The sequence below is a fragment of the Hyperolius riggenbachi genome, chromosome 7 (genome assembly GCF_040937935.1).
Source record: "Hyperolius riggenbachi isolate aHypRig1 chromosome 7, aHypRig1.pri, whole genome shotgun sequence".
NCBI classification, from domain to species: domain Eukaryota; kingdom Metazoa; phylum Chordata; class Amphibia; order Anura; family Hyperoliidae; genus Hyperolius; species Hyperolius riggenbachi.
The window spans coordinates 254,530,793-254,554,954 of record NC_090652.1 but is presented as its reverse complement, the minus strand read 5'-3'; the positions used below and the strand labels follow the sequence as shown (position 1 = coordinate 254,554,954).

General features: G+C 43.7%; 1 protein-coding gene across 7 annotated transcripts in view; it reads right to left on the bottom strand.

Annotated features, from left to right (window-relative positions):
* The window catches only part of TLK1 (tousled like kinase 1), a 525,870-nt gene that overhangs the window by 63,586 nt on the left and 438,122 nt on the right, over positions 1-24,162 (bottom strand). For all 7 annotated transcript variants that reach the window (XM_068245535.1, XM_068245537.1, XM_068245536.1 and 4 more), the window contains 3 exons: positions 8,059-8,130; positions 5,121-5,196; positions 3,421-3,467 (listed from right to left, as the gene is read on the bottom strand). In XM_068245535.1, the coding sequence (XP_068101636.1) occupies positions 3,421-3,467; positions 5,121-5,196; positions 8,059-8,130 (195 nt within the window). The remainder of the gene's footprint in view (positions 1-3,420; positions 3,468-5,120; positions 5,197-8,058; positions 8,131-24,162) is intronic.

Sequence of the window (24,162 nt, the reverse complement as noted above, 5' to 3'; positions counted from 1 at the left end):
CTTGTCCCCCACTGGCTTCTGGGATTCCTCCTCCACATACACGCGCGCCCCACATGGTTTCCTGGTAAGGGCGACCGTTTGCAACGTCACACGCGCGCCCTTACTAGGAACCCACATGGGACTTTGGTGTATGAAGATGGTAGTGCGCCCGGAGCAGCGGAGGGACAAGCGGAGGCTGCGGACAGGTAGTGTATACTTTGCATGGGGCACATTTACATTAGGGGGACACAGCGCCGGGGGTTTCATCATGTTCATCAGGAAATTGCATGCCGTTCCTGCCGCATACCCGATCGAGCAAGTCGGCCCAACATCTTGCAGCATGCGTAATCGAGAATGCAACCAATTTTTGTCCCGAAATTGGTTGCATTATCGGTCAGGCATGCACTTGGCGCTGCCGATTTTCCTCCAATTCGATTATAATTGAATTGGATGGTCGATCGGCCGCAAAGTTGTCTGCTGTATGGCCACCTTAACTATGCTTTCTGAGCGGTTTAAGCCTTTTAAGCTAGGTATACATAGACTGAATTCTGTCAGCCAATTCCATCACTTCATCAATTAGCGTATGCCTGGTTTGAGACCCACAAGCCTTTTTTGGATATATTGCAGACTTATATAGCAAATAAAACTACGGTACAGAGTTCAATGGATTGTCTCAAAGTCTGAACCTCGTTTCCAAATGGCAATTTCAGGAATCAGTATTTATCACAACTCCCTCTCACCACTTCCCCTGATCTAAAGAAAAACCCAAAATCTGCCTCCCCAATACTATAACCTAACATTAGGGGTCACTCAACGTCACCTTCCAAGTGGACTGTTACTGTTGTAATTTTCTCCCACTCACGATTGGTTTATGCCACTAATCATAAGACAGGAGTGCTGCAGCAATGAGGAGGCGACGCTTCCAATGGTGCATATACAATTATACGTAAAGCTGGCACTTCCTTTAACATAGTTTTATCTGTGATGTACAGGCAATCAATGAAAGCACATCATAGGTGTGAGTGGAGGTGAATCCACATAGACAGCAACCTATGCTTGTCCTTGTCACAGCAGACAAATTCAAGCTGAAGCGAGAATAAATCTCGCTTCAGAGCTCATAGTTAGCAGGGGCATGTGTGCCCCTGCTAAAACGCCGCTATCCCGCGGCTAAACGGGGGTCCCTTCACCCCCAAACCCACCCCCGCAAAACTTGGTCGTAAAATTTTCTCTTCCTGGAGGCAGGGCTAACGGCTGCAGCCCTGCCTCTAGTCGCGTCTATCAGACGCGCATCGCCGCCTCTCCCCCGCCCCTCTCAGTGAAGGAAGACTGAGAGGGGCGGGGGAGAGGCGGAGGTACGCGTCTGATAGACGCGCATGAGGCAGGGCTGCGGCGGTTAGCCCTGCCCCAATGCGGAAGCGCTCCCTGGCTGTACGGAGGGGATTTGGGGGTGAAGGGACCCCCGTTAAGCCGCGGGATAGCGGCGTTTTAGCAGGGGCACACATGCCCCTGCTATCTATGAGGTCTGAAGTGAGATTTATTCTCGCTTCAGACTCTTTAAAGCAGAATATAACCCTGCATTTCAACTTTGCTCTAAAATATTATTTACAGCATATTATATGCAAAAAGCATTTTTTTTTACTAGACCAGCATTGGAAGGGTTAAACACAGAGGTTTAAAGTTCCGTGGAGAGATATGCAGAAGTTCAGATTGTTACATTCTATTTAGTTATATGTATCTATTGATAAATGTTACACACTCTTTGGCTGTCCTCTAAGCTCCTTCTCAGTCAGAGAGAGTGAGTCACATTCAACACTTACATTCATGTAAACAAAATGTATCTATTTCAGCTTCCGATGCGTCTGCAGAAATCTCCAGGAACTTTAAAGCCCTGTGTAACCCTTCCAATGCTGATCTAGTAAAAAAAAAAATGCTGGTTGCACATAATATACTGTAAATAATGTTTTAGAGCAAAGTTGAAATGCAGGGTTATATTCCGCTTTAAGGAAGCTTTAGTCTTGATAAAGGCGTCCCTGCTGATCCCAAAACATTGGCTTATGGATTGCATCTATAAATAATAAAACTGTTAAAGGAAATCTGTTTAAAAAAAATGTAGAAGGAAGTGCCAGCTTTACATATATTTGTTTTCCAAGCGGACTGTCAGTCACCTCCTTAAACCTTCACAAGACAAAGCCTACCAACATTGCCCCCATCCCTGTCCCACTTCCTCCTCTCCTCCCACAAGTAAGAGCTAGAAAGAGGAGGAGTTGCAGGTCAGGCTCGCCTTCCTTTCAGGACACCCTCCCCATGGTGCTTACTAAAACCTCCAGTCAATCTCTTAAAGCACCACTGCCCCCCTCTATACACCAGTAAATGCCTTAGCAACAGCTTCCCTGATAGAATAGCTAAGGAATGAGAGTGCCCGAAACTGCCAAGCAACCTCATTTCAATAGGTAGCGAAGGGAGGAAGCTAGAGGCTTGTGCAACAGGACTCCTTCAAGAGACCGGGATAAATAAGAGGCCTTAGTGTGATGTCAATGTCACTCACCACTAGCACCTCACTCTCAAGGGGTCCCAGAAGAGAGGTGGAGGGCTGTGTCAGTGTTAGTTGGGGACACATGGTTAATTTTTGTAGATGGGCTTTTTCATATTTGATTTTATTTTAAGTAGCGTGGTAGATCTGCACTTCAGTTATTACATTAGCTATCCAATAGGATGGGGTTTTCATTATTAAAAAGTAACACACACAATGGAAGATCCTGTGTAAATCTTGTCCTCAAACTTCCACTCTGAAGTTGTACTTCAGCCAAAAGTGCTTTGTTAGTGTTGGATGGAACATAGTGGTTGGAACACTTGTCAGTTTATATTGTGTCACGTCACTTTGGCTGACTTTCTTCCACTAGCTGTGGAGTTACCACAGATGGGAAGATGTGGAATTACATCAGTTGGGTACAGCAACATCCATCTTTTCCACAGGGAGAGAGATCAACAAAATGCGACTGCACTTCTGTCTGGAGTTCTAATTTAACTTTTGACAAAAAGACAATAGAAAAAATGGATTTGCAACACATGCATTTATTTTTAATCCTGGACCTGGCAGCTAAGCATCCAACAGAAAATGTCTGAATTCCAACTATGTATGGTCATTGTAACAGAAGCTGTGGATAGTTCAAGTTTGAGGTTCTACTCAGAGATGGATTAAGATGTAATGGGGTCCTAGGCAAGGTAGTAGATTTGGGGGCCGGTTGTGGTCCTTTTTAGAAAGCTGCAGTGGAGAGGTGAAAGAAGGTGGAAGGTGGCCCCTTGACACCCAATAGGCTCCAAGCACATGGGTTGCCTGGTGAATGATCCTGCTTCGGTTCTGCTTCCCCATTCTGCTTAGACTTTACAATTGGGGTACTGATTTCAGGGAGAAAGAGTCCACACTCCATCATTTACACTTACCTCAAAGTAGTCGCTAATTTTGTGTCCTCGGCCACCGCTACTCTTTCCTAAAAAAGAAAAGGAGCAATGTCAACAGTACCAACCACTAGAGCAGACAACACTAAGCTCTTGCCTTACAGTACCTGGGTCCTACACTCAAATCCAAAATAGGGATGTTTTTGTGTACAGATAGTCCCCTGCTTACAAATGACCCAAGTACCATATTGTATAAACTGTTATAAGTAGTTTAAAACACTTTAAAAGTCTTCCCAGTGCTCTTTGCATCCCCTCGCGGGGTGCTTTCAAACCTCACACCTCCAGCACCCCACGGCTGGCTACGGAAGCACTCACGATCACAAGGGCTTTCCGAAGACGGGCACATCCATACAGCGCATGCGCAAGCAATGTGGATCTGCTCGTACTTCAGAAGTACTTGGAGTTGCAGGTATTTCCAGGAGCCCTGAAAGCATATTCTGACATTGTCGATTACGTGGCAATGGGACGTAGGGAGGATCGGGAAGGCTGCCGGGATACAGAGCCCTACCTCTTTTTAGGCGAGTATTCAAGTTTTTTTTTTTTTTATCTATGTTCATGTTGTATTTAAGCTAATCTGCTAATGGAGCACTACAGTTGCTTTACATCTACTCAAGTCTATACCACTGCTCAGTTCCTGTACTGTGGCTCCGCCTCCCTAATCTGTGATTTCTGAGAGGAACTTAGCACCTACTGTACTAAGGACAAGGTGGGAGGATTGTTGCAGAGGTTGAACCTTGTACAGTTGCAGAGGGGGAACCTTGTACAGATCAGCTTTCTCTGTCCTAAACAACCCCATTACCAACACACTGTAATGCTAAACTATTTACTAAGGGGAAACAGAGCCTGGGCAGCAGGAGGGCGCAGAGGCATCTGCTACTGAGGCACACTATGAACTGGAAAACTATTAGCTGATGTAAAATTTCTAATCACAAAGTATGACCAGAATGGAGCTATAAAAACAACTGCTCTATACTCAGCCTAGGCTACACTATGCAGCAGGGCACTTCCTGGCCAGCACTTTAAAGAGTAAGGGAAAAAAAAAAAAAAAAAAAAAAAAAAAAAAGAGGGAAGCCTCTGGACCCTAATGAGGTTTCCCTCATCCCCCTCCATCCCAGCGCTGTCAGCCACCGAAAATCCTCCAGGGCTCCAGGATCATAACAATCCTGTGCAGAACGGATTCTGAATGGGCTTAGCCATTTCCGCCTGGGGCCTGAACGAAAGCCGCTACTATGCCTGCGCGAGGCTCACACAGGATTGCTATGATCCTGGATTATCGGCAGCGGACCGCGCTGGAATGGAGGTCGACGCAGGAAGTCTCAGAATCCAGAGCCTTCCGCCTCCTGAGGTAAGTACACCATGGGGGCACGATTTTTTCCTTACAGATTCTCTTTAAGGCAAAACTATGATGAAAAAACTATTTTAGCCAAGAATGGTATATTTTTGTGTCATGAGGTGTGCCATAATGAAACATGAGGACTTTCTGTTTGATTTGATAATTTTATTTAGCACACGCTACAAATTACTATGATGAAATTTCTATAAAGAAAAGCTGATTTTAGTATAGCTCATGTGGCTGGTGTGCAGTGTCAACATTTAACAGCAATAGAAGGGTGCCAAGTCCCGCCATAGCATCTGTACTATGTGTAAATACACTGCATAAAGTGTACTGGTATATAGTTTGTTACCTTGACTGCTTTCACTCGGATTTTCTGCTTTCCTTTTCCTCCCCCTTGAAGAGTCTGGCTGTTTCTTTTCTGGAGTCTGATGGATATATAAAAAAAAAAAAAAAAAAAAAAAGGAAGAAGAATGATGACAGTCACAAAATATACATGTTTGTTTATGGTCGTACATCCTCACCCATGAAGCGGCACCGAAGCTGGGCGCCATCATAACAGCAATGCTATGATGCGCACCCAGCGCAACAGTAATTCGGGGGATCGCCAGGCCCCAAATTACACCTCCCTCCGAGTTGCTACAACTCACAGTGGGAATAGTATTCAACGCCGCCGGCAGCTGTTACATAAGTACGCCTTTGCTGGTCTTGTTCTATGCATCATTGAGATTTTTTTTCTGCTCTGTTTGATAAAACGTTTGAAAGAAATATGCATGGACAGAATCAACAGATCTTGAATACAAGTTAAACTGTTCTAATACTTTCTCAGTAAGACTGAGACCCAAGCCTCCTGTCTCTGTGCACTGTTGTCACATAGCTTTAGGGCTCCTCTACATCCCCATGTCTGTGTATCCATGCGCACAATGGGGTCATCATGCATGGCAACCTTCAACGTCATCAGGCTGTGGGAAGTTCCACCAAAGTCTGGGCACCAATGATAAGTGTGGAAATGGAGTTATATGAGGAGAAAGGAGGCAGGACTAGTCGGGTGAGGCCCAGTAGAAAATTGACTTCAATAGATAAGTATGTTGTTTTTTATCCTGTGAGCTAAAAGATTTTTTTGTTTTGTTTTTTACAAGTTTAGGGTTGGTTTCTGACAGGTGTCTAAACGAATCAGATTCAGTAAGTTAATGCACAAAGTGAGCCAGTAGCAGAAAAATATTAAGAAAATAGAAAACAGTCCCGTGGATGAACATGGACAGCCTACAAGTTAGCAGTAGACAGACAGCTCGCATTTGCAGACTAGTCCAATACCCTTCGGCCCACTGGTCCAGCAGTGCAGCAGTGTACACGTTTCCTCCATTCACCATCACATATACTTGCTCAACTCTCTCTCATAATTGAGCTAAAAAGAAACCTGTCACAGTGGATCAGGTTTATGGGTAATGCTAGGAACACACTATGCATTTTAAACTTTTTTCAGTCGATTTTCCATTTGATCGATTTTCAATTCGTTTTTCTGCTCAATTTTTCTCTCGATTCTCTTATCTTTAGTTATACATTTCCATTCACTTCTATGAGAAATCGACCAGAAAAATGATATATTAATAAGAATATTGGACATGATGGAAATGATCATCGAACCATCTAGCTAACATAAAATTGTATGGTGTGTTCCAAGCATAAAGTTTTTTTGTTCCAATAACCAAAGATCCTTCAGTTGGGAAGTTCAAAGGCCATATGAAGAAACCACATATGTATACTTGTGAAAAATAGTTTGCGATATAACAATTTTATCTCTGGATGATTTGTTGTGCCTGAAAACAATCAATGGCTGCTAACTTTTCATGCCCTTGAGCTATTTTTCAACAATCAACAATCTGATGACTAGTTGCCAATCATTTGTTACGAATAACCTTAACCTAGTTTATCTAAGACTTTAAAATAAGACCATCAGAGTGTCTAAAGAAGAGGAGCATAGAGATTACATTGGGCCTCATCTATGCACCATTTCACTACAGAATAGTTTAACCTGTTAACAGCCACAAAAGAGTTATCTCACTTTAAGATAACGTACTGCTTTTGTCTTCAGCCAGTAGAACTCTTTATGCTGTAACTTCTTGGCTTGCTTTGATCTCTCTTCTCCAAGCAGAAAACATAGAAACTGAAAGCAGAAGTCCTCTTGCATTGTTTCACACTGCCCCTTAGTGACAAGTGGCCATAACTACACACTACAGCAGTACTATTTAGAAGTTCGGAAATCTTTAAAAAAAAAGTGCTAAAATAAATTGGCCTGGAGCACTTGCAAACCTCTAAATAAATTGGCTGCTAACGTGTTAAAGGACAACTGATGTGAGAGGGATCTGGAGGCTGCCACATTTATTTCCTTTTAAACAATATAAGTTGCCTGGGATCCTGCTGTCCATGCATCAGTAGTGTCTGTATCACCCACCAGTGTTCTCCCCAGAAATTTTTTTACAGCCGGGTGGCATGAAAAAATAGCCGGGTGGGGCAATATGAGAGAATGCAGGGCCGGTGCTTCTGTGCACAACTCTGTTTACAGCATAGGAGGAGGTGAGCTGATGACAGCCGGGTACTCACCAAAACTAGCCGGGTGGAGCACCCAGCTAATAGAGCCTGGGGAGAACACTGCCCACTAAGCATGCAGGAAAATGCAGTGAAACATCTGATCTGCATGCTTGTTCAGGGTCTATAGCTAAAAGCATTAGAGGCAGAGGCTCAGCAGGATACCTGGGCAATTTGCATTGTAAAAGTAAATAAATATGGCAGCTTTCATATGCCTCTCTCATTTCAGGTGTCTTTTAATTCCTCTATTTGCAATCTATCACCTTTTATCAAATCTGTTACTGGACTGGGGGTACATTATCCAGAAAGAACCAATGGGCAAGGCATATTCAGCCCGATAATGGCCCAACATTGCAAGCGACTGATAACTGCCCAAGCAGAAAAGGATCGGGTAATAGAGATCAATTCTTTACTGCTCTGTCTACAGTACTTGATTCCAATACAATTTCATCCTCCAGCTTCCTTAGTAAATTACTTCCACCATCTTGTTAAACCACACTCTAATATTGTATCTGACACATGGACGACGGCTACAACAGACATTTGGGAAATGTGAATAGAGTACAGAAATACTACAAATATCTGCTGCAACACTATCAGCTTTTTCACCAATACAGGAAGATCAAAAAGTGCAATAAATAATGGTGAAGCCCAACAGCAAAGAAAACAGACATTGTCAACTGACAAACATACTGTAAACATACCTCTGACTCTTTGTCGCTTAAAGAACCCAGGCTTCCAAAGCTGTGGTTGGAGCTCTCATTGTTTGTCGAAGCCTGTTAGACAAATACAGGTAAGAGAAATTAACCAACATGAACAACAAAGTATGGAACTAGGCAAACTCTCATGGATCAGGAAAACAGGGGGTTGCATCATACCTGCAGGATACAAGGCCACTGGTGAAAAACAATATAGAAAATGCTTTGAAAATAAAATATCTTTAAAGAGGAACTTCAGCCTAAACAAACATACTGTCATTAAGTTACATTAGTTATGTTAATTAAAATAGATAGGCAATATCTCTTACCCCCCCCCCCCCCCTTGTTTTAAATGAACAGGCAAATGTTTGTGATTTCATGGGGCACCCATCTTTTTGGTTGAAAGGAGGTGACAGAGCATGAGACACAGTTCCAACTGTCCTGTGTCTTGATCACCCAGCTGCGCGCACTAAGAGAACATCAGAAATCCCATCATGCTTTGCACAACATCGGGAAAATGCCCGGGCAGATTTCTTTGATGAGCCGGAGCTTAGCTTCTGTGCAGCTAAAAATGAGGCTTGGGTAAGAAAAACTAAGTTCTGATGTTGTGAAACTGTTAAAACAAGCCTTTTCAGTGCTGCTGAGTAGATTTTTAGTCTGGAGGTTCATTTTAAAAGAGACACTGTAACAAAAATGTCATCCTGTTTTCTACCATCCTTCAAGTTCCTAAACCTGCTCTAATGTGCTCTGGCTTACTGCAGCACTTTCTACTATCACCATCTCTGTAATAAATCAGCTTATCTTTCCCCTGTCGGACTTGTTGCCCTGGGTCTGGAAGGCTGCCAACTTCAGTGTTGTGGATCTGTGATGCACGCCCCTCTATGCACACGTGTGTGAAAGGAGTCACATGCTGAGGAATTACAGACACGGGCAGAGCTGTCTGCAGGATGAAACAGCCTGTAACTCTTCAGTGGGTGAGAGCTGCAGGGGGAAAGAAACACACAAATGATCTCTTGAGATTCAAAAGGAATGCTGTATACAGCCTGCTTGTGTATGGATGTATTTTCTATGTGTGGACATACTGTACATCAACCTAATTCCTGTTTTGGTGGCCATTTTGTTTGTTTACAAACTTTTTAAAACTGTTTTTGCCTACTTTTAATGCAGCGGGGTGCAGCAAAATTATGACAGAGGGGAATAGGAGATGTCCCCTAACGCACTGGTATGTTTACTTTTGTGCGGTGTTAACAATACAGATTCTCTTTAAGAAAAACAGCTTAATAAATAAATAAATAAATTAAAAAAGACATAGCGGAGAATATGGACAATGACAGGTTTATTACTTTTTAAAGGGATCCTGCCGCCACAAAGATGCCAATAAACTAAGTTCACCCATGTTAGCTGATCTGTATTAGTGTAGCGAGTATCCTTCCATGACGAGCATCATGGTTACATGGAGCTTGACCTGGATGCTGTGGCTGTCCCCACCCACATGGTAACTTTACTCTCCAGCCACCTTCCCGATGTCAGCATGAACAGACTGGCAGGAAGTGATGTCCCCGCGTAGGCGGAGCTACACACTGCATCAAGGTTGCACTCTGTGTTACTATGGTACTTGTTAGATCTACATAAAGGATACTACACTATACTAATGCAGATCAGATAACAGACAGTACTACGCATTCTACGTGGGGCTAGGATTAGTTTATGAATTTTCTCACTAAACGCCCCCTTTAAAGTGGAAAAAAGCCACCAAATACACAAAGTGAAAATCCCACACTCCTTGTAGAATATTATAGTTTTAAGATTATAAAGTATCACAAAAGTCATTTTTGTTTTAAAACTAGAAAGCCTTGCTATCATTTACTCAGGGCTGTGGTCACATGATTATGTCTACAGGAAGCTGCTGACTGCTGATGCATGCTAGGAGAGAACATCAATTAAAAATATGGGAGGGGCCTCCCAAAATGCTCAGACAATCATGTGACTAGCAAGGGGAGAGGGAGCACTCCAATGCTGCATTAACACTTATTCTTTAAAACACGCAAACAATGTTGCACTTATAGACTTTGTAGGTAAAAATCACATTTGGAAGCTGCTAACGAGCTCTCTCGTAGCCTCTGAGCTAGGCCAGAGCTAACAGGAGCGGTGGTGATCGGGGAGAGGCAGACAGTGGGCGGATCCTCGTCACAGTGTGCCGTCTGACGTCACTACATGTTCTGGCGCTTAACCCCGCCTTCTTCTGCCTCTCCCTGATCACTACTGCTCCTGTTAGCTCTGGCCAAGCTCAGGGGCTACAAGAGAGCTCATTGTCTGCTTCCAAATGCAATTTTACCTAGTCTGTAAGTGCAACATTGTTTGCGTGTTTTAAAGAATAAAAGTGTTAAAGCACCATTGGAGCTATCCCTCTCCTCTTGCTTTTCTATACAGATTACTGGCACCACCCAGAATTAGGAGCAAGCACCTGGAGTATATCACATCATTTAAAGGGCCAGAGTGTAGTTAGACTACGGAAGTTAAAGTACATTTTTTTCCAAATTGACTACAGGCCAAGGTAAATGAAATGGTGGCATTTTTTTCTCTTCAAAATTAAAATGCGTTTTTGGTTACAGGCCAGGCCAGATCTTTATTTTAAACAGCACAAAAAAATGTAAGTGATAATTTACTGCAACAGCACCCAAATCCCACACTTGCAGCACACATGCAGTCAGTGGAGTTACAACCGCAGATCTGCAGACTCATTCTTGGCTAGTGACTCACAGGCTTGCAGACTCATTCTCGGCCGATGACTCGCAGGTCAAGACAAACTATTACATCAAGAAAATCAATATCTACCAAATGTCAGTTGTTGGTCCTCTATCTTTACAAACAGATCCTGGGATGTAAGCAATTGAAGTGTACCTGTGTCCGATTTGACACTGATGGAGGCACGCACTGCTGACTCCTGTAACTGCGCTGACTGGATCCAACCAGCGCTGACAGCAGCGGCAGTACTGCTTACAGGCATTAGCAGTGGACTCTCTCAACAACATGTATACAGAAACCACTGAAAGTTATTATGTTGCTGGGGCAGGTGAGACACAGATGCATATTTCCTTCTCTATGCCATGCCTCATTACCGCTGTCACCACCCTCCCCCCCCCCCCCCCCCGCATTCCTCCAACATTCAGCTTGTCAGTAGAATTACAAGGGAAGAGGTGTCCCTAGCAGGAGAGGCACTGCTGCAAAACGCCTCCTCTGACCCCTTCCCCAGCTCTGAATAACCAGCTCTGCCTCTCCCTCACCCATCTGTGCTGAGACACACAGAGCTGCAGTGTCAGGACCCCGAGGATGCACCCATTTTTTTTTTGTTTTTTTACAAAAAAAGGAAACTAAGGCATTCTGGGAAAATGACCAGCAGGGAGGGGTGGTAATGTATGCTACCTGATCTGATTAGCTTCCCAGTTCAGGATATATAGATTAGATAGATACAGGGAGTGCAGAATTATTAGGCAAGTGGTATTTTTGAGGAATAATTTTATTATTGAACAACAACCATGTTCTCAATGAACCCAAAAAAACTCATTTATATCAAAGCTGAATATTTTTGAAAGTAGTTTTTAGTTTGTTTTTAGTTTTAGCTATTTTAGGAGGATATCTGTGTGTGCAGGTGACTATTATTGTGCATAATTATTAGGCAACTTAACAAAAAAACAAATATATACCCATTTCATTTATTTTTACCAGTGAAACCAATATAACATCTCAACATTCACAAATATACATTTCTGACATTCAAAAACAAAACAAAAACAAATCAGTGACCAATATAGCCACCTTTCTTGGCAAGGACACCCAAAAGCCTGCCATTCATGGATTCTGTCAGTGTTTTGATCTGTTCACCATCAACATTGCGTGCAGCAGCAACCACAGCCTCCCAGACACTGTTCAGAGAGGTGTACTGTTTTCCCTCCTTGTAAATCTCACATTTTATGATGGACCACAGGTTCTCAATGGGGTTCAGATCAGGTGAACAATAGGGCCATGTCATTAGTTTTTCTTCTTTTATACCCTTTCTTGCCAGCCATGCTTTGGAGTACTTGGACGCGTGTGATGGAGCATTGTACTGCATGAAAATCATGTTTTTCTTGAAGGATGCAGACTTCTTCCTGTACCACTGCTTGAAGAAGGTGTCTTCCAGAAACTGGCAGTAGGACTGGGAGTTGAGCTTGACTCTATCCTCAACCCGAAAAGGCCCCACAAGCTCATATTTGATGATACCAGCCCAAACCAGTACTCCACCTCCACCTTGCTGGCGTCTGAGTCGGACTGGAGCTCTCTGCCCTTTACCAATCCAGCCACGGGCCCATCCATCTGCCCATCAAGACTCACATTTCATCAGTCCATAAAACCTTAGAAAAATCAGTCTTGAGATATTTCTTGGCCCAGTCTTGACGTTTCAGCTTGTGTGTCTTGTTCAGTGGTGGTCGTCTTTCAGCCTTTCTTACCTTGGCCATGTCTCTGAGTATTGCACACCTTGTGCTTTTGGGCACTCCAGTGATGTTGCAGCTCTGAAATATGGCCAAACTGGTGGCAAGTGGCATCTTGGCAGCTGCACGCTTGACTTTTCTCAGTTCATGGGCAGTTATTTTGCGCCTTGGTTTTTCCACACGCTTCTTGCGACCCTGTTGACTATTTTGAATGAAACGCTTGATTGTTCGATGATCAGGCTTCAGAAGCTTTGCAATTTTAAGAGTGCTGCATCCCTCTGCAAGATATCTCACTATTTTTGACTTTTCTGAGCCTGTCAAGTCCTTCTTTTGACCCATTTTGCCAAAGGAAAGGAAGTTGCCTAATAATTATGCACACCTGATATAGGGTGTTGATGTCATTAGACCCAGGGCTGTGGAGTCGGAGTCGGGCAATTTTGGGTGCCTGGAGTCGGAGTCGGGAAAAAATGCACCGACTCCGACTCCTAATTAATTTGGAACTGTAATTAAAATAGAAAATTTGATAAAATGTTCTATTTCTCAGATAATAGTCAATAAAAATAATGTATATATACAGTATATATACAGTAATAGCTGTGCTTAGTCCACAAAAATGAAATCAACCAATCAAAATTAGTTACTTGTGCTGCTTCAATAAAGCAGTCCCCGTATTTTTAAGGTCAGATATACATATCTGATTGTGACTGTATATATGATGTGTACACAGGAATCTCTTATATATACTAAATAACATCTATGCTGTAAGAATAAAGCCTGATGTGTAGCTGTGTCACTAATAGAGATGGTCAATGAGATGGAAATAATTCTGCATTGATGCTGATTTATTCAAACGTATGCACTCTTTTTGCTGATGAAATCAAATAATTTGATATGTTGTTAAAATTTGGTTTGGCGACTACAAATTAAAGGGTAAATGAGACGGATGAAAAGTAAAGTTTTATACGTACTTGGGGCTTATTCCAGCCCCCTTCAGGCTAATCAGTCCCTCGCTGTCCTCCACCACCCAGATCTTCTGCTACGAGTCCTGGTAATTCAGCCAGTCAACGCTGTCCGGCCGCATGCCGCTCCCACAGCCAGGAACATTCTGCACCTGCGCAATAGTGCTGCGCAGGTGTAGTACGCTCCTGGCGGCGGAGTGTGTGCATGCGCACTACGCCCGACTGGCTCAAGTACCTGGACTCATAGCAGAAGATCCAGGTGGTGGAGGAGGACAACGAGGGACTGATTATCCTGAAGGCGGCTGGAGGAAGCCCCAGGTATGTATAAAACTTTAATTTCATCTGTCTCAGGTTTACTTTGTTACACAGTAGTACTATACTCCAGGGCTGTGGAGTCGGTCCAAAAATCCACCGACTCCGACTCCTCAGTTTAGGATTCCACCGACTCAGACTCCTCTAATTTGCATATTACAATTATGTTGATTAAAAGTATGTAACATGAAATTCGTCTCTTAACTGCCAACGCTTAGGAATTTTGCAAGACAACTGAAGTGAGGATATGTAGACTACTATATTTATTCCCTTTAGACTAAAACTAGTCCTTGGTAAGAGTACTTGTAAAAGGTACAAACCGGAACAAAGAACATCTATCAGGCCCTAGGCAATGTAAGTGTGGGTACATGTAAGAATGATGTGCAGGTACTCTGCAGGGGAATGAGGAGATTGTAAACAGACAACACCTCTGTGTTCAATGTGCACAGCATTCTCAGTGGATTCCCTGCAGCTCTGTGGGGAGTGCATATGTAGAGTATAGTACTACTGTGTAACAAAGTAAACCTGAGACAGATGAAATTAAAGTTTTATACATACCTGGGGCTTCCTCCAGCCGCCTTCAGGATAATCAGTCCCTCGTTGTCGTCCTCCACCACCTGGATCTTCTGCTATGAGTCCAGGTACTTGAGCCAGTCAGGCGTAGTGCGCATGCACACACTCCGCCGCCAGGAGAATACTACACCTGTGCAGCACTATTGCGCAGGTGCAGAATGTTCCTGGTTGTGGGAGCGGCATGCGGCCGGACAGCGCTGACTGGCTGAATTACCAGGACTCATAGCAGAAGATCCGGGTGGTGGAGGACAGCGAGGGACTGATTAGCCTGAAGGGGGCTGGAGGAAGCCCCAGGTATGTATAAAACTTTACTTTTCATCCGTCTCAGTTACCCTTTAATTTGTAGTCACCAAACCAAATTTTAATAACATATCACATTATTTGATTTCAGCAGCAAAGGGAATGCATACATTTGCATAAATCAGAATCAATGCAGAATTATTTCCATCTCGTTGACCATCTCTATTAGTGACACAGCTACACATCAGGCTTTATTCTTACAGCATAGATGTTATTTAGTATATATAAGAGATTCCTGTGTACACATCATATATACAGTCACAATCAGATATGTATATCTGACCTTAAAAATATGGGGACTGCTTTATTGAAGCAGCACAAGTAACTAATTTTGATTGGTTTATTTCATTTTTGTGGACTAAGCGCAGCTATTACTGTATATATACATTAAGTTTAATGACTATTATCTGAGAAATAGAACATTTTATCATATTTTCTATTTTAATTACAGTTACAAATTCATTAGGAGTCGGTGCATTTTTTCCCGACTCCAGGCACCCAAAATTGCCTGACTCCACGACTCCGACTCCACAGCCCTGCTATACTCTACATATGCTCTCCCCACAGAGCTGCAGGGAATCCACTGAGAATGCTGTGCACATTGAATACAGAGGTGTTGTCTGTTTACAATCTCCTCATTCCCCTGCAGAGTACCTGCACATCATTCTTACATGTATCCACACTTACATTGCCTAGGGCCTGATAGATGTTCTTTGTTCCGGGTTTGTACCTTTTACAAGTACTCTTACCAAGGACTAGTTTTAGTCTAAAGGGAATAAATATAGTAGTCTACATATCCTTCTCACTTCAGTTGTCTTGTAAAATTCCTAAGCGTTGGCAGTTAAGAGACGAATTTCATGTTACATACTTTCAATCAACAAAATTGTAATATGCAAATTAGAGGAGTCGGAGTCGAGGAGTCGGAGTCGGTGGAATCCTAAACTGAGGAGTCGGAGTTGGTGGATTTTTGGACCGACTCCACAGCCCTGATTAGACCACACCCCTTCTCATTACAGAGATGCACATCACCTAGTATGCTTAATTGGTAGTAGGCTTTCCAGCCTATACAGCTTGGAGTAAGACAACATGCATAAAGAGGATGATGTGCTCAAAATACTCATTTGCCTAATAATTCTGCACTCCCTGTATAGATAGATATAGATAGATATACAGATCTATATATATTAACCTAAAGAGAGGGAAGCCTCAGGATCCCAATGTCCCCAGTCGCTTAATCTCACCTGGGCAGCTTGAGCCCGCCCATGCACGCCCAGTAAGCTGGAGCCAAGGACTCTGTGCTACTGGGCATGTACAGCCAGGCTCATGCGTCTACTACGCGGCTACGCTGCAAGAGGAGAAGGCGCACGGCTCCTATCTGGAGAAGAGCCGTGCTGAGCGACGGGAAACATCTGAGTTGAGAGGTTAGCCTCAACAGGATCCCGAGACTTCCCTCTTTTAAGGGGTCTGTTTTTGATCCCGAGCTTCGGCTCAGGATTGCTTTAAAGCAAATCTGAAAAAATAAATAAAAGCTAGATATTCCCGACTATAAAAGGATAACCTCTGGATGCCTCAGAGGCTTCCTCGATCCTCATCAACTCCTCTGGGACCCCTTTTTCTTCGTGCATGCGCCAGTAGGCTTTGGCCCTGCACAGCATCATGGAGCCATTCGTAGTAGATGAGCCGCTTTACGCTACTGTGCTGGTCGCGGCCTGTGCAGCATTGTACTCGTAAACACAGGGGGAGCACGATCACAAGAATTATTCAACATCAATGAATGTTGAATATTTTCAGAGGGTCCCAGCACAGGAACGGAGGGGCATAAGAAAATTGGGGAAGCCTGTGCATTTCAGATAGGCTTTAATATCACTGTGCATTTACACCCAAAGACTTCTGACTTCCAGAGACATTTATATCCTATTACCAGAGATTGAGCGTTACAACTTCCTGATCATTTTGAAGTCTCACTTATGTACAGTTGATTTCTACAGTACTGCAGGAATTCAGAGAAACGCAGTCTGGCAGCTATTGCTCCTGACTGACCTACACAGCAGCTGAATCCAGAGAGGAGAGAAAGGAAGTTGTACTGGCCCATAAAAACAAGGTGTTGGAGAACACATATCTTATGCAATTTATAATTCTTTCTAAGGTTCCACTTTACTTCAGTGCAGCCATACTACACTATTTGCTGACATTTGAGAAACAAGACCTTAGAGGGCCTTGACTGGCCCTTCAGCTCAGCTTCCTTCTATGAGGCCTCACTGCAGCAACCAGTCATATGCCCTCTGTTCTACCAGACTATATTATCAGCATTGGAGTATGAACTATATTGAAGTGCGGTGGGTGTGTATGTAGGGAGCTATATACACAGCAAAGTCACCCACCTGTCCACATGACTATAAGCAACTCTGCACCAAAGGATTGGTTGGTAAGGACAGAGTATTTACAGCTTCAGTTGAGTATGGCTGGGCATCCTATGGTGAAGACCAGATGCAAACGCACTGGACAGGGTTCTCTGCAAGCTAGCTTTTTAAAAATGGAAAGAGGACCTTCCAACCCTAGTTCACACCTTCATCACATCACATCACAGGTGGACTATTGCTTTCTATGCAGGCCTTCCAAATAAAGTCCTACACTGCCTATAGTACAGAATGCTGCCGCAAGACAAGTTAACAAGCCAGCCCCGCCATTGCCACATAACACCAATCCTTTGCTCACTCCACTGGCTACCGATAAAATGGAGAATCCTTTTCAAAACTTGCCTACTAACATTCAAATCCCTACATGGAGCCACGGCATTCTGTCATGCTGTCCCTATCCTTTGGAACGCCTTTGCACACCCACACAGGAATGCTCCAGCCCTGGAGGCATTTACATCAAAACTGAAAAGCCACCTGTTTAGTCTGGCATTTGTGATTACATACGTTTTCCCCCATAACACCCACGTATGGAGGATTCCCCCAGTACACGAAATATAGGCTGGCACTACCAAGTAATAACAAGCTCTTTTATTCCATAGGCATAGATGAAAATATGATCAGGTGTCTTGAAGGCGACAGCCCGCTGTTTCTGGCTTATGCCCGATATCAAGCAGTTTTACTAGACAATGGGCATAAGCCATAAACAGAAGGTTATCGCCGTCAAGCCACCAGAGCAGATTTTCATCTATGCCTGTGGAAAAAAAGAGCTTATTACTTGGTAGTGCCAGCCTTCATTTCATGTACAGTACTTTGGACCCCAGAGGGGCTCTATTAACCTCCTGGGCGATAATCCCGAGCTGAGCTCGGGGTATGTCGCGCAGGAGGAGTTCTCAGGCCCTGGTGGGCCGATTTGCATAATTTTTTTTTTGTTACACGCAGCTAGCACTTTGCTAGCTGCGTGTAACTTCCGATCGCCGCCGCCGCCGATCCGCCGTGCAGCCCCCCCCCCGACCCCTTGCGCAGCCTGGCCAATCAGTGCCAGGCAGCGCTGAAGGGTGGATCGGGACTCCCTCTGACGTCACGACATCCATGACGTCATCCCGCCCCGTCGCCATGGCGACCGGGGAAGCCCAGCAGGAAATCCCGTTCTTAACGGGATTTCCTGCTTATTCTGACCAAAGGCGATCGGAGTGGGTGGGGGGATGCCGCTGCGCTGTGGCTATCATGTAGCGAGCCCAGGGCTTGCTACATGATTTAAAAAATAAATTTAAAAAAAAAAAAAAAAAATAGTGCTGCGCCCCCTCCTGGGCGATATAATTGTATCGCCCAGAGGGTTAAGGCTTGGGCACACCAGTCCCCTTTTCAGTGAGTGTCACTCAACTGCACTTGTTTTGGAGGATTCCTCCATACATGGGCAACTATTCAATTGATATTTTCACCTCTATACATGGTCCTCTGACTTTTTTTTTATTGCTTGTGCTCAAGTTTGGGTGTTACGGAAGAAAGCGATATTTAAAAATGTTTTGTGGTTGTTGTAAGTCCATATAGAACGCAGACTAACCCTTACATGGTGTTGTACCAAACTGAACACAAAAATTTCAGAGTTGCCTACATTGTTTGCAATGTGAAAATATAACATGGCATTTAAAGAGAATCTGTACTCTAATATTCTTACACTAAAAAGCATACCATTCTATTCCTTATTTTCTCCTATGCCCCTCTGTGCTGTTTCTGCCACTCCCTGCTGCAATCCTGGCTTGTAATTAACAGCAGTTTTAGGCAGTGTTTACAAACTAACCAGCTTGTGATAGGCTCACATAAACAGTGTGTGTGAGTCATACAGAGTGTGCAGGGGGCCTGCAGAGGGTGTGTATCGCTTCTATCCAATCACAAGCAGCCCTGCACATTCCACACATTCAAGCCTTAGCCCGACAGACACGACAGAGGAAAGGAGATAAAATTTATTACAGAGACAGTGCAATTAGGAAAGGCTGCAGTAAGCCAGAGCACATTAGAAAAGGCATAGGAACTTATAGGATAGAAGAACTAAGGCTGAAACATTTGTTACAGAGTCTCTTTAAGGCCCTGATACCCAGTAACATTCCTGAGCAAAGCAGAAATAAACTACCTTGAGAATGTCAGTGGTTTGTACTCCTAGCCTCCCGAAGAGACCTGATGAAAAAAAAATTAAAAGCATACCAGAGGCCTCCAAAGCATTATTTGTTTACCACAATATTTTTTTTTTTTTGAATCAATGACCTTCCATCCATTTTAGCATGTATGCTGGCAACACTTACGTCAAACTGTACTAGCCTGAACTGAAGTGGGTTTAATGAGAGATCACAGAGCAAGGTCCTTCTGTGCAGATTAGGATTCTTCTCAATAAAAGGATCTGCTGACCCTGCCAGCCATTAAGCAAAATCATATGATGCCAGAGTGAGTGTCAGGCCCAAACAGCCTCTGCAAACCTCTAAAGAAGAAAGACCATAAACACTACACAAACACAAAGAGCCCATTTCCTCTTTAAGAAGCCTCAATGCAATCTATGGCCTTGCTAGGAAACCGCAGGCACTCTCCAAGTATTAATAAAACGTGCCTTTTCTATGCCACCCTTCACAGGAATCGGCACCGAGCAATCACTTGTGTTTTGTGTGCATTAAAACATGAAACTTCCACCGACACCTAAAACCTGGCAACAGGCAGTGTTTACAATCCAGGGAGGAGGGATGGAGGCATCTTCTAGCACGGCTGCTTCTTATTCACATAAAGCCATTTCAACCATCTTGTGAGCTTGCAATGCAGGCTGCCATCACATTTATTAGAGCAGAGATAAATTAGAAAAGGTTGCAGAAAGGGCTCTATTACGAGGAGCCTGACGAGAATGGGTTAAAGAAGATCATAGGTCAAATCTGTGTCAGGAAACTTGTGTTCAGCCTCTCAAACTGGAGTGAAGCACTTGTGACTTTCCCTGACACCGGATATAAATTAGAGGCAGACAGTAACAAAGGCCCAGAGACAAGGCTCTCGCTGATGGCCTTGATGAATGGAACTGACCAGTTGTTGCCCTCTATACTGTTCTGACTGATTTATAACACAGCCCCTGAGCTGCCTACAACTACATTATCAGGCAGCACAGAAGAGGTCCAGCCACAAGCCAGATAGAGTATTTTATAGAGACTGCGTCAAGACAGACAGCTGTGAGCCAATTCCTCACTCTCAAATTGATTTATATAATTTCTTAATCATCCGTTAGTCAAACGCAATCCTTATTGAATTATCTTTATAGGCCAATGAGATAGGGTATCTCCTGCACCAAGCCATATATTGTTGCCAGAGTTTCCTAAAAAAGTTATTGCAGCTGCAGACTGAAGTTACGATATATTTAACAGCAATCAGTTATAAGATGGCTGGGACAGGTGACGACCTGTTATACAGATTTTTGTACAAAAAGCAAAGCAAGTTAAATTCCACATATTTTCCAAAACTGCTATATTTATCAGTGCTGTAAAAGTCCTTTGGTGACCTATCAAACTAACTTTTCATTTCAATCTACAGCCAAATATGAATATGTAAGCTTAAATTGCTCTTCTTTCCAAGCCTTGAATCTGTACTCCTTGGAATTCACACTGCCCAGAAATTCCCATCTTTCAACCAAAGTAACTCAGGGAACAGAACAGCAAATTAATCCAGTGACAAGCAGGGCTGTGGAGTCGGAGTCTGAGCAATTTTGGGTACCTGGAGTCGGTGGTTTCAGTAAACTGAGGAGTCCGTGATGATTTTTGTACCAACTCCACAGCCCAGGTATTAGACTAAGGAGTCAGAGTCGGTGCAATTTTGGGTACCTGTAGTCAGTGGATTCATAAACTGAGGAGTTGGGTGATTTTTGTACTGACTCCACAGCCCAGGTGGCAGACAGGAGGCTCCTGCTCTCCCATCTAAAAGTTACGTACACACATGCAACTTAATGCACGACCAACCGCCCAACACGAGGAACCACTCTCGACTTGTTTGCATGACCAGTATGTACACGCTCTGACCAACTAAACAACCAACTCATTACTGCGCGAGCACCATAACCGCATTCAATAAAAAAACAAGTCATTCAAACGACTTGTACGCATGTAGCCAGCCTGCACGATAGTTGGTCAGTTGATCCGTGGGTTGGATCGGGTAAAACGCTTTTTGTCAGTTGATCCGTGGGTTGGATCGGGTAAAACGCTTTTTATCAGTTGCTCGTCTAGTCGTTTGCCACACACACACACACACCCAACCTATCGACCAACAGACAGGTTTAGATGATAGTTGGGCGGAAAAGTTACACATTTGTACGAGCCTTAACAGGTTGTTCTAAAAAAAAAGTTAAGACTGGTTGTGTTTTGCATGCACAAAAACAAGTTAAGCAACAAAAGTAAATTGAATAACCGACTGCTTACTTATATCTTACCGGATCTACAAAAGGTAAAAGTTGGACAAAAAATGACAAAGTTAGGTGACTATCCTTCATGAATTCTTCTTACAAGCAACATGAAAATAATTAACTCAGATCAAGGTTTAATTGTTCTTTATGGAAATCACATAATTTCCTTTTCCAGAGTTTTCATATATAGCAGGGCTGTGGAGTTTGTACAAAAATCATCCGACTCCAACTCCTCAGTTTAGGAAACCAATGACTCCGACTCCAGGTACCCAAAATGGCTCAGACTCCTTAATCTAATTCTTACCAGGGTTGTGGATTTGGTATAAAAATCACCCGACTCCGACTGCTCAGTTTACGAAACCATCGACTCAGACTCCAGGTAACCAAAATTGCTCAGACTCCACTGCCCTGATATACAGGGCTCTGAATGGAGGCATATCTATTCCCTTTCTATCCCACAGTCTAAACGTGTCTACCCTCATCAGTCTATGGAGGGTCCTCAGTGCCTGGTACAACCTAACTAGGATCAGTCCACTGTATACTGTACTAATTCCTTTTAAATCCTCTCTGGTGACTAGATATGATTACTGGAGGAGCAAGTGATCAATTAGTAATCAAATTTGAATTGTCTGGTCTATAAAGGTAGCCATACACTGGTCGATTTGCCATCAGATTCGACCAACAGACAGATCCCTATCTGATCGAATCTGATCAGAGGGATCGTATGGCTACCTTTACTGCAAACAGATTGTGAACCGATTTCAGCCTGAAACCGATCACAATCTGTTGTGGTGGTGCTGCCGCCGCTCCCCCCGCCCGCATACATTACCTGCTCCGCTGGTGCGACTGCCCCCGGTCACCGCTCTTCTTCTCCGTCTCCGCTCTGGTCTGCGGCATGCTTCCCTTCTTCCTGTCTGGGGGAAGTTTAAACAGTAGTGCGCCCTCTACTGTTTAAACTTCCTGCCGGGACAGGAAGAAGGGAAGGATGCCAGAGGAGACCAGACCAGAGCCGATACGGAGAAGAGTGGAGACCCGGGAGTCGCGCCGGCGGAGCAGGTAATGTATGTGGCTCTATTGCGTCGGTCGTCGGGCACTCGAACGCCGCCAGCGATGCGCTCTTTACCCGCGGGCGATCGACGGTTATTTTCCGCACGTCGCGATCGACGGGATAGGACGGAATGGATCGAAATTCGGCGTGTAGCGTGAACGATTGACAGCAGATTCGATCCCAGTGATCGAATCTGCTGTCGAAACGGGCGGAAATCGGGCTAGTGTATGGCCACCCTAGTCTCCCTTCTCACTAATTAACATGTCTTCTGATAGGCAAGTCATTATGTCTTATGCTGGGAATACACAGTTTGTTTTTGAGCCATGGCTCGATAGATAATTTCCGACATGTCCGATCTCCCGCTCAATTGTTTCGCCGCTCAATTTGTAATAGCAGTGAATGCAAAAAGATAAGAAAAACGAGCGGAAGATAAGAAAATCGCCTGCAGAATCGGGCAGCGAAACGATTGAGCGGGAGAATCAAGCAGCAAAAACGAGCCGTGTATGCCCAGAATTACTTCGGGTAGGTCGGTCATTTTGTGTCACTCCTGCTTCCTGTTTAGCCTGCACAGGAAGCAGAAGTGATGCATAATCACATGATCTTGACCATCCATAGAAGTACAAATCTATCACCTGATCAAATTGATCAATTCTCTATAAATTCCTCAGAAGTATAAATTATAGGCGAGATGATCATCTCTCCTCTCCTGGTGACAGTGTTTGATAATCCAAAATACGCCCAAAAAGGGAGTGAATTCACTATGAATAGAAAAAACAATATGTTGTTTAGCTGCTAGTGGATATACTACTGGACGCTAAATAGCAACATCACTCTTTATCTCTGTCAACAGTCTGGCTGCATTTTGGTGATTCCCCTTTTGTGTTGCCAGAGAAGAAATCACTCACGTGATATTTGTCTACTAAAGAGATAGATACTAAACAAGACAATGACCTAACTATATGTCAGTAGTGCCGCTGGGAGTCATAAATGGTCATTTCTAACAGCTCAGGTGAAACCCAGACACTAAAGAATTGGGATGGTGGATCTCTATTGAGCAAAGTTTGGGAATTGCTTTGACCCAAAGAGAGGGGTTGCAGATAATTCAATGCTCTCATGACGTTGCCCAACCTTGGTTACACTACTATACTGGCCTTCCTGGGACTTCTAGAGTTAACAAGATCAAGTACTAAACCAGAAATATCGCAGGTTAAATGGCTTCACTCCTCCACTGTGTTTGCAGCTGTTTTAGTAACAGACTTTTAAAGTCTGGCTGAGTGATTAAGAAGAGCCTTTGGAAAGTTGTGCTCCTTGTTTGGTGCTACTGCCTTGGCACATCTCAAACTAGAGATATAAATCAATTGGGGCCTCTCTAAAGGAAGGTGTGGAAGCAGTTGCAATCCTGAAATATACGGTTATAAACTGCTAACTTCTGCATCACAACATTGCCACCCCACCACTATGGGATGCACAAACTTAACACATGCCTCGAAAAGCTTTAGAAAACAGTAATCCAATAAACAACAAGAAAAAAGCCTATCAGATAAATGTCAATGGAAGTAAATGTTAACTGTTCAATTTAAATACCTATATTTCAGTTCTGTTAGGCCTGAAACCA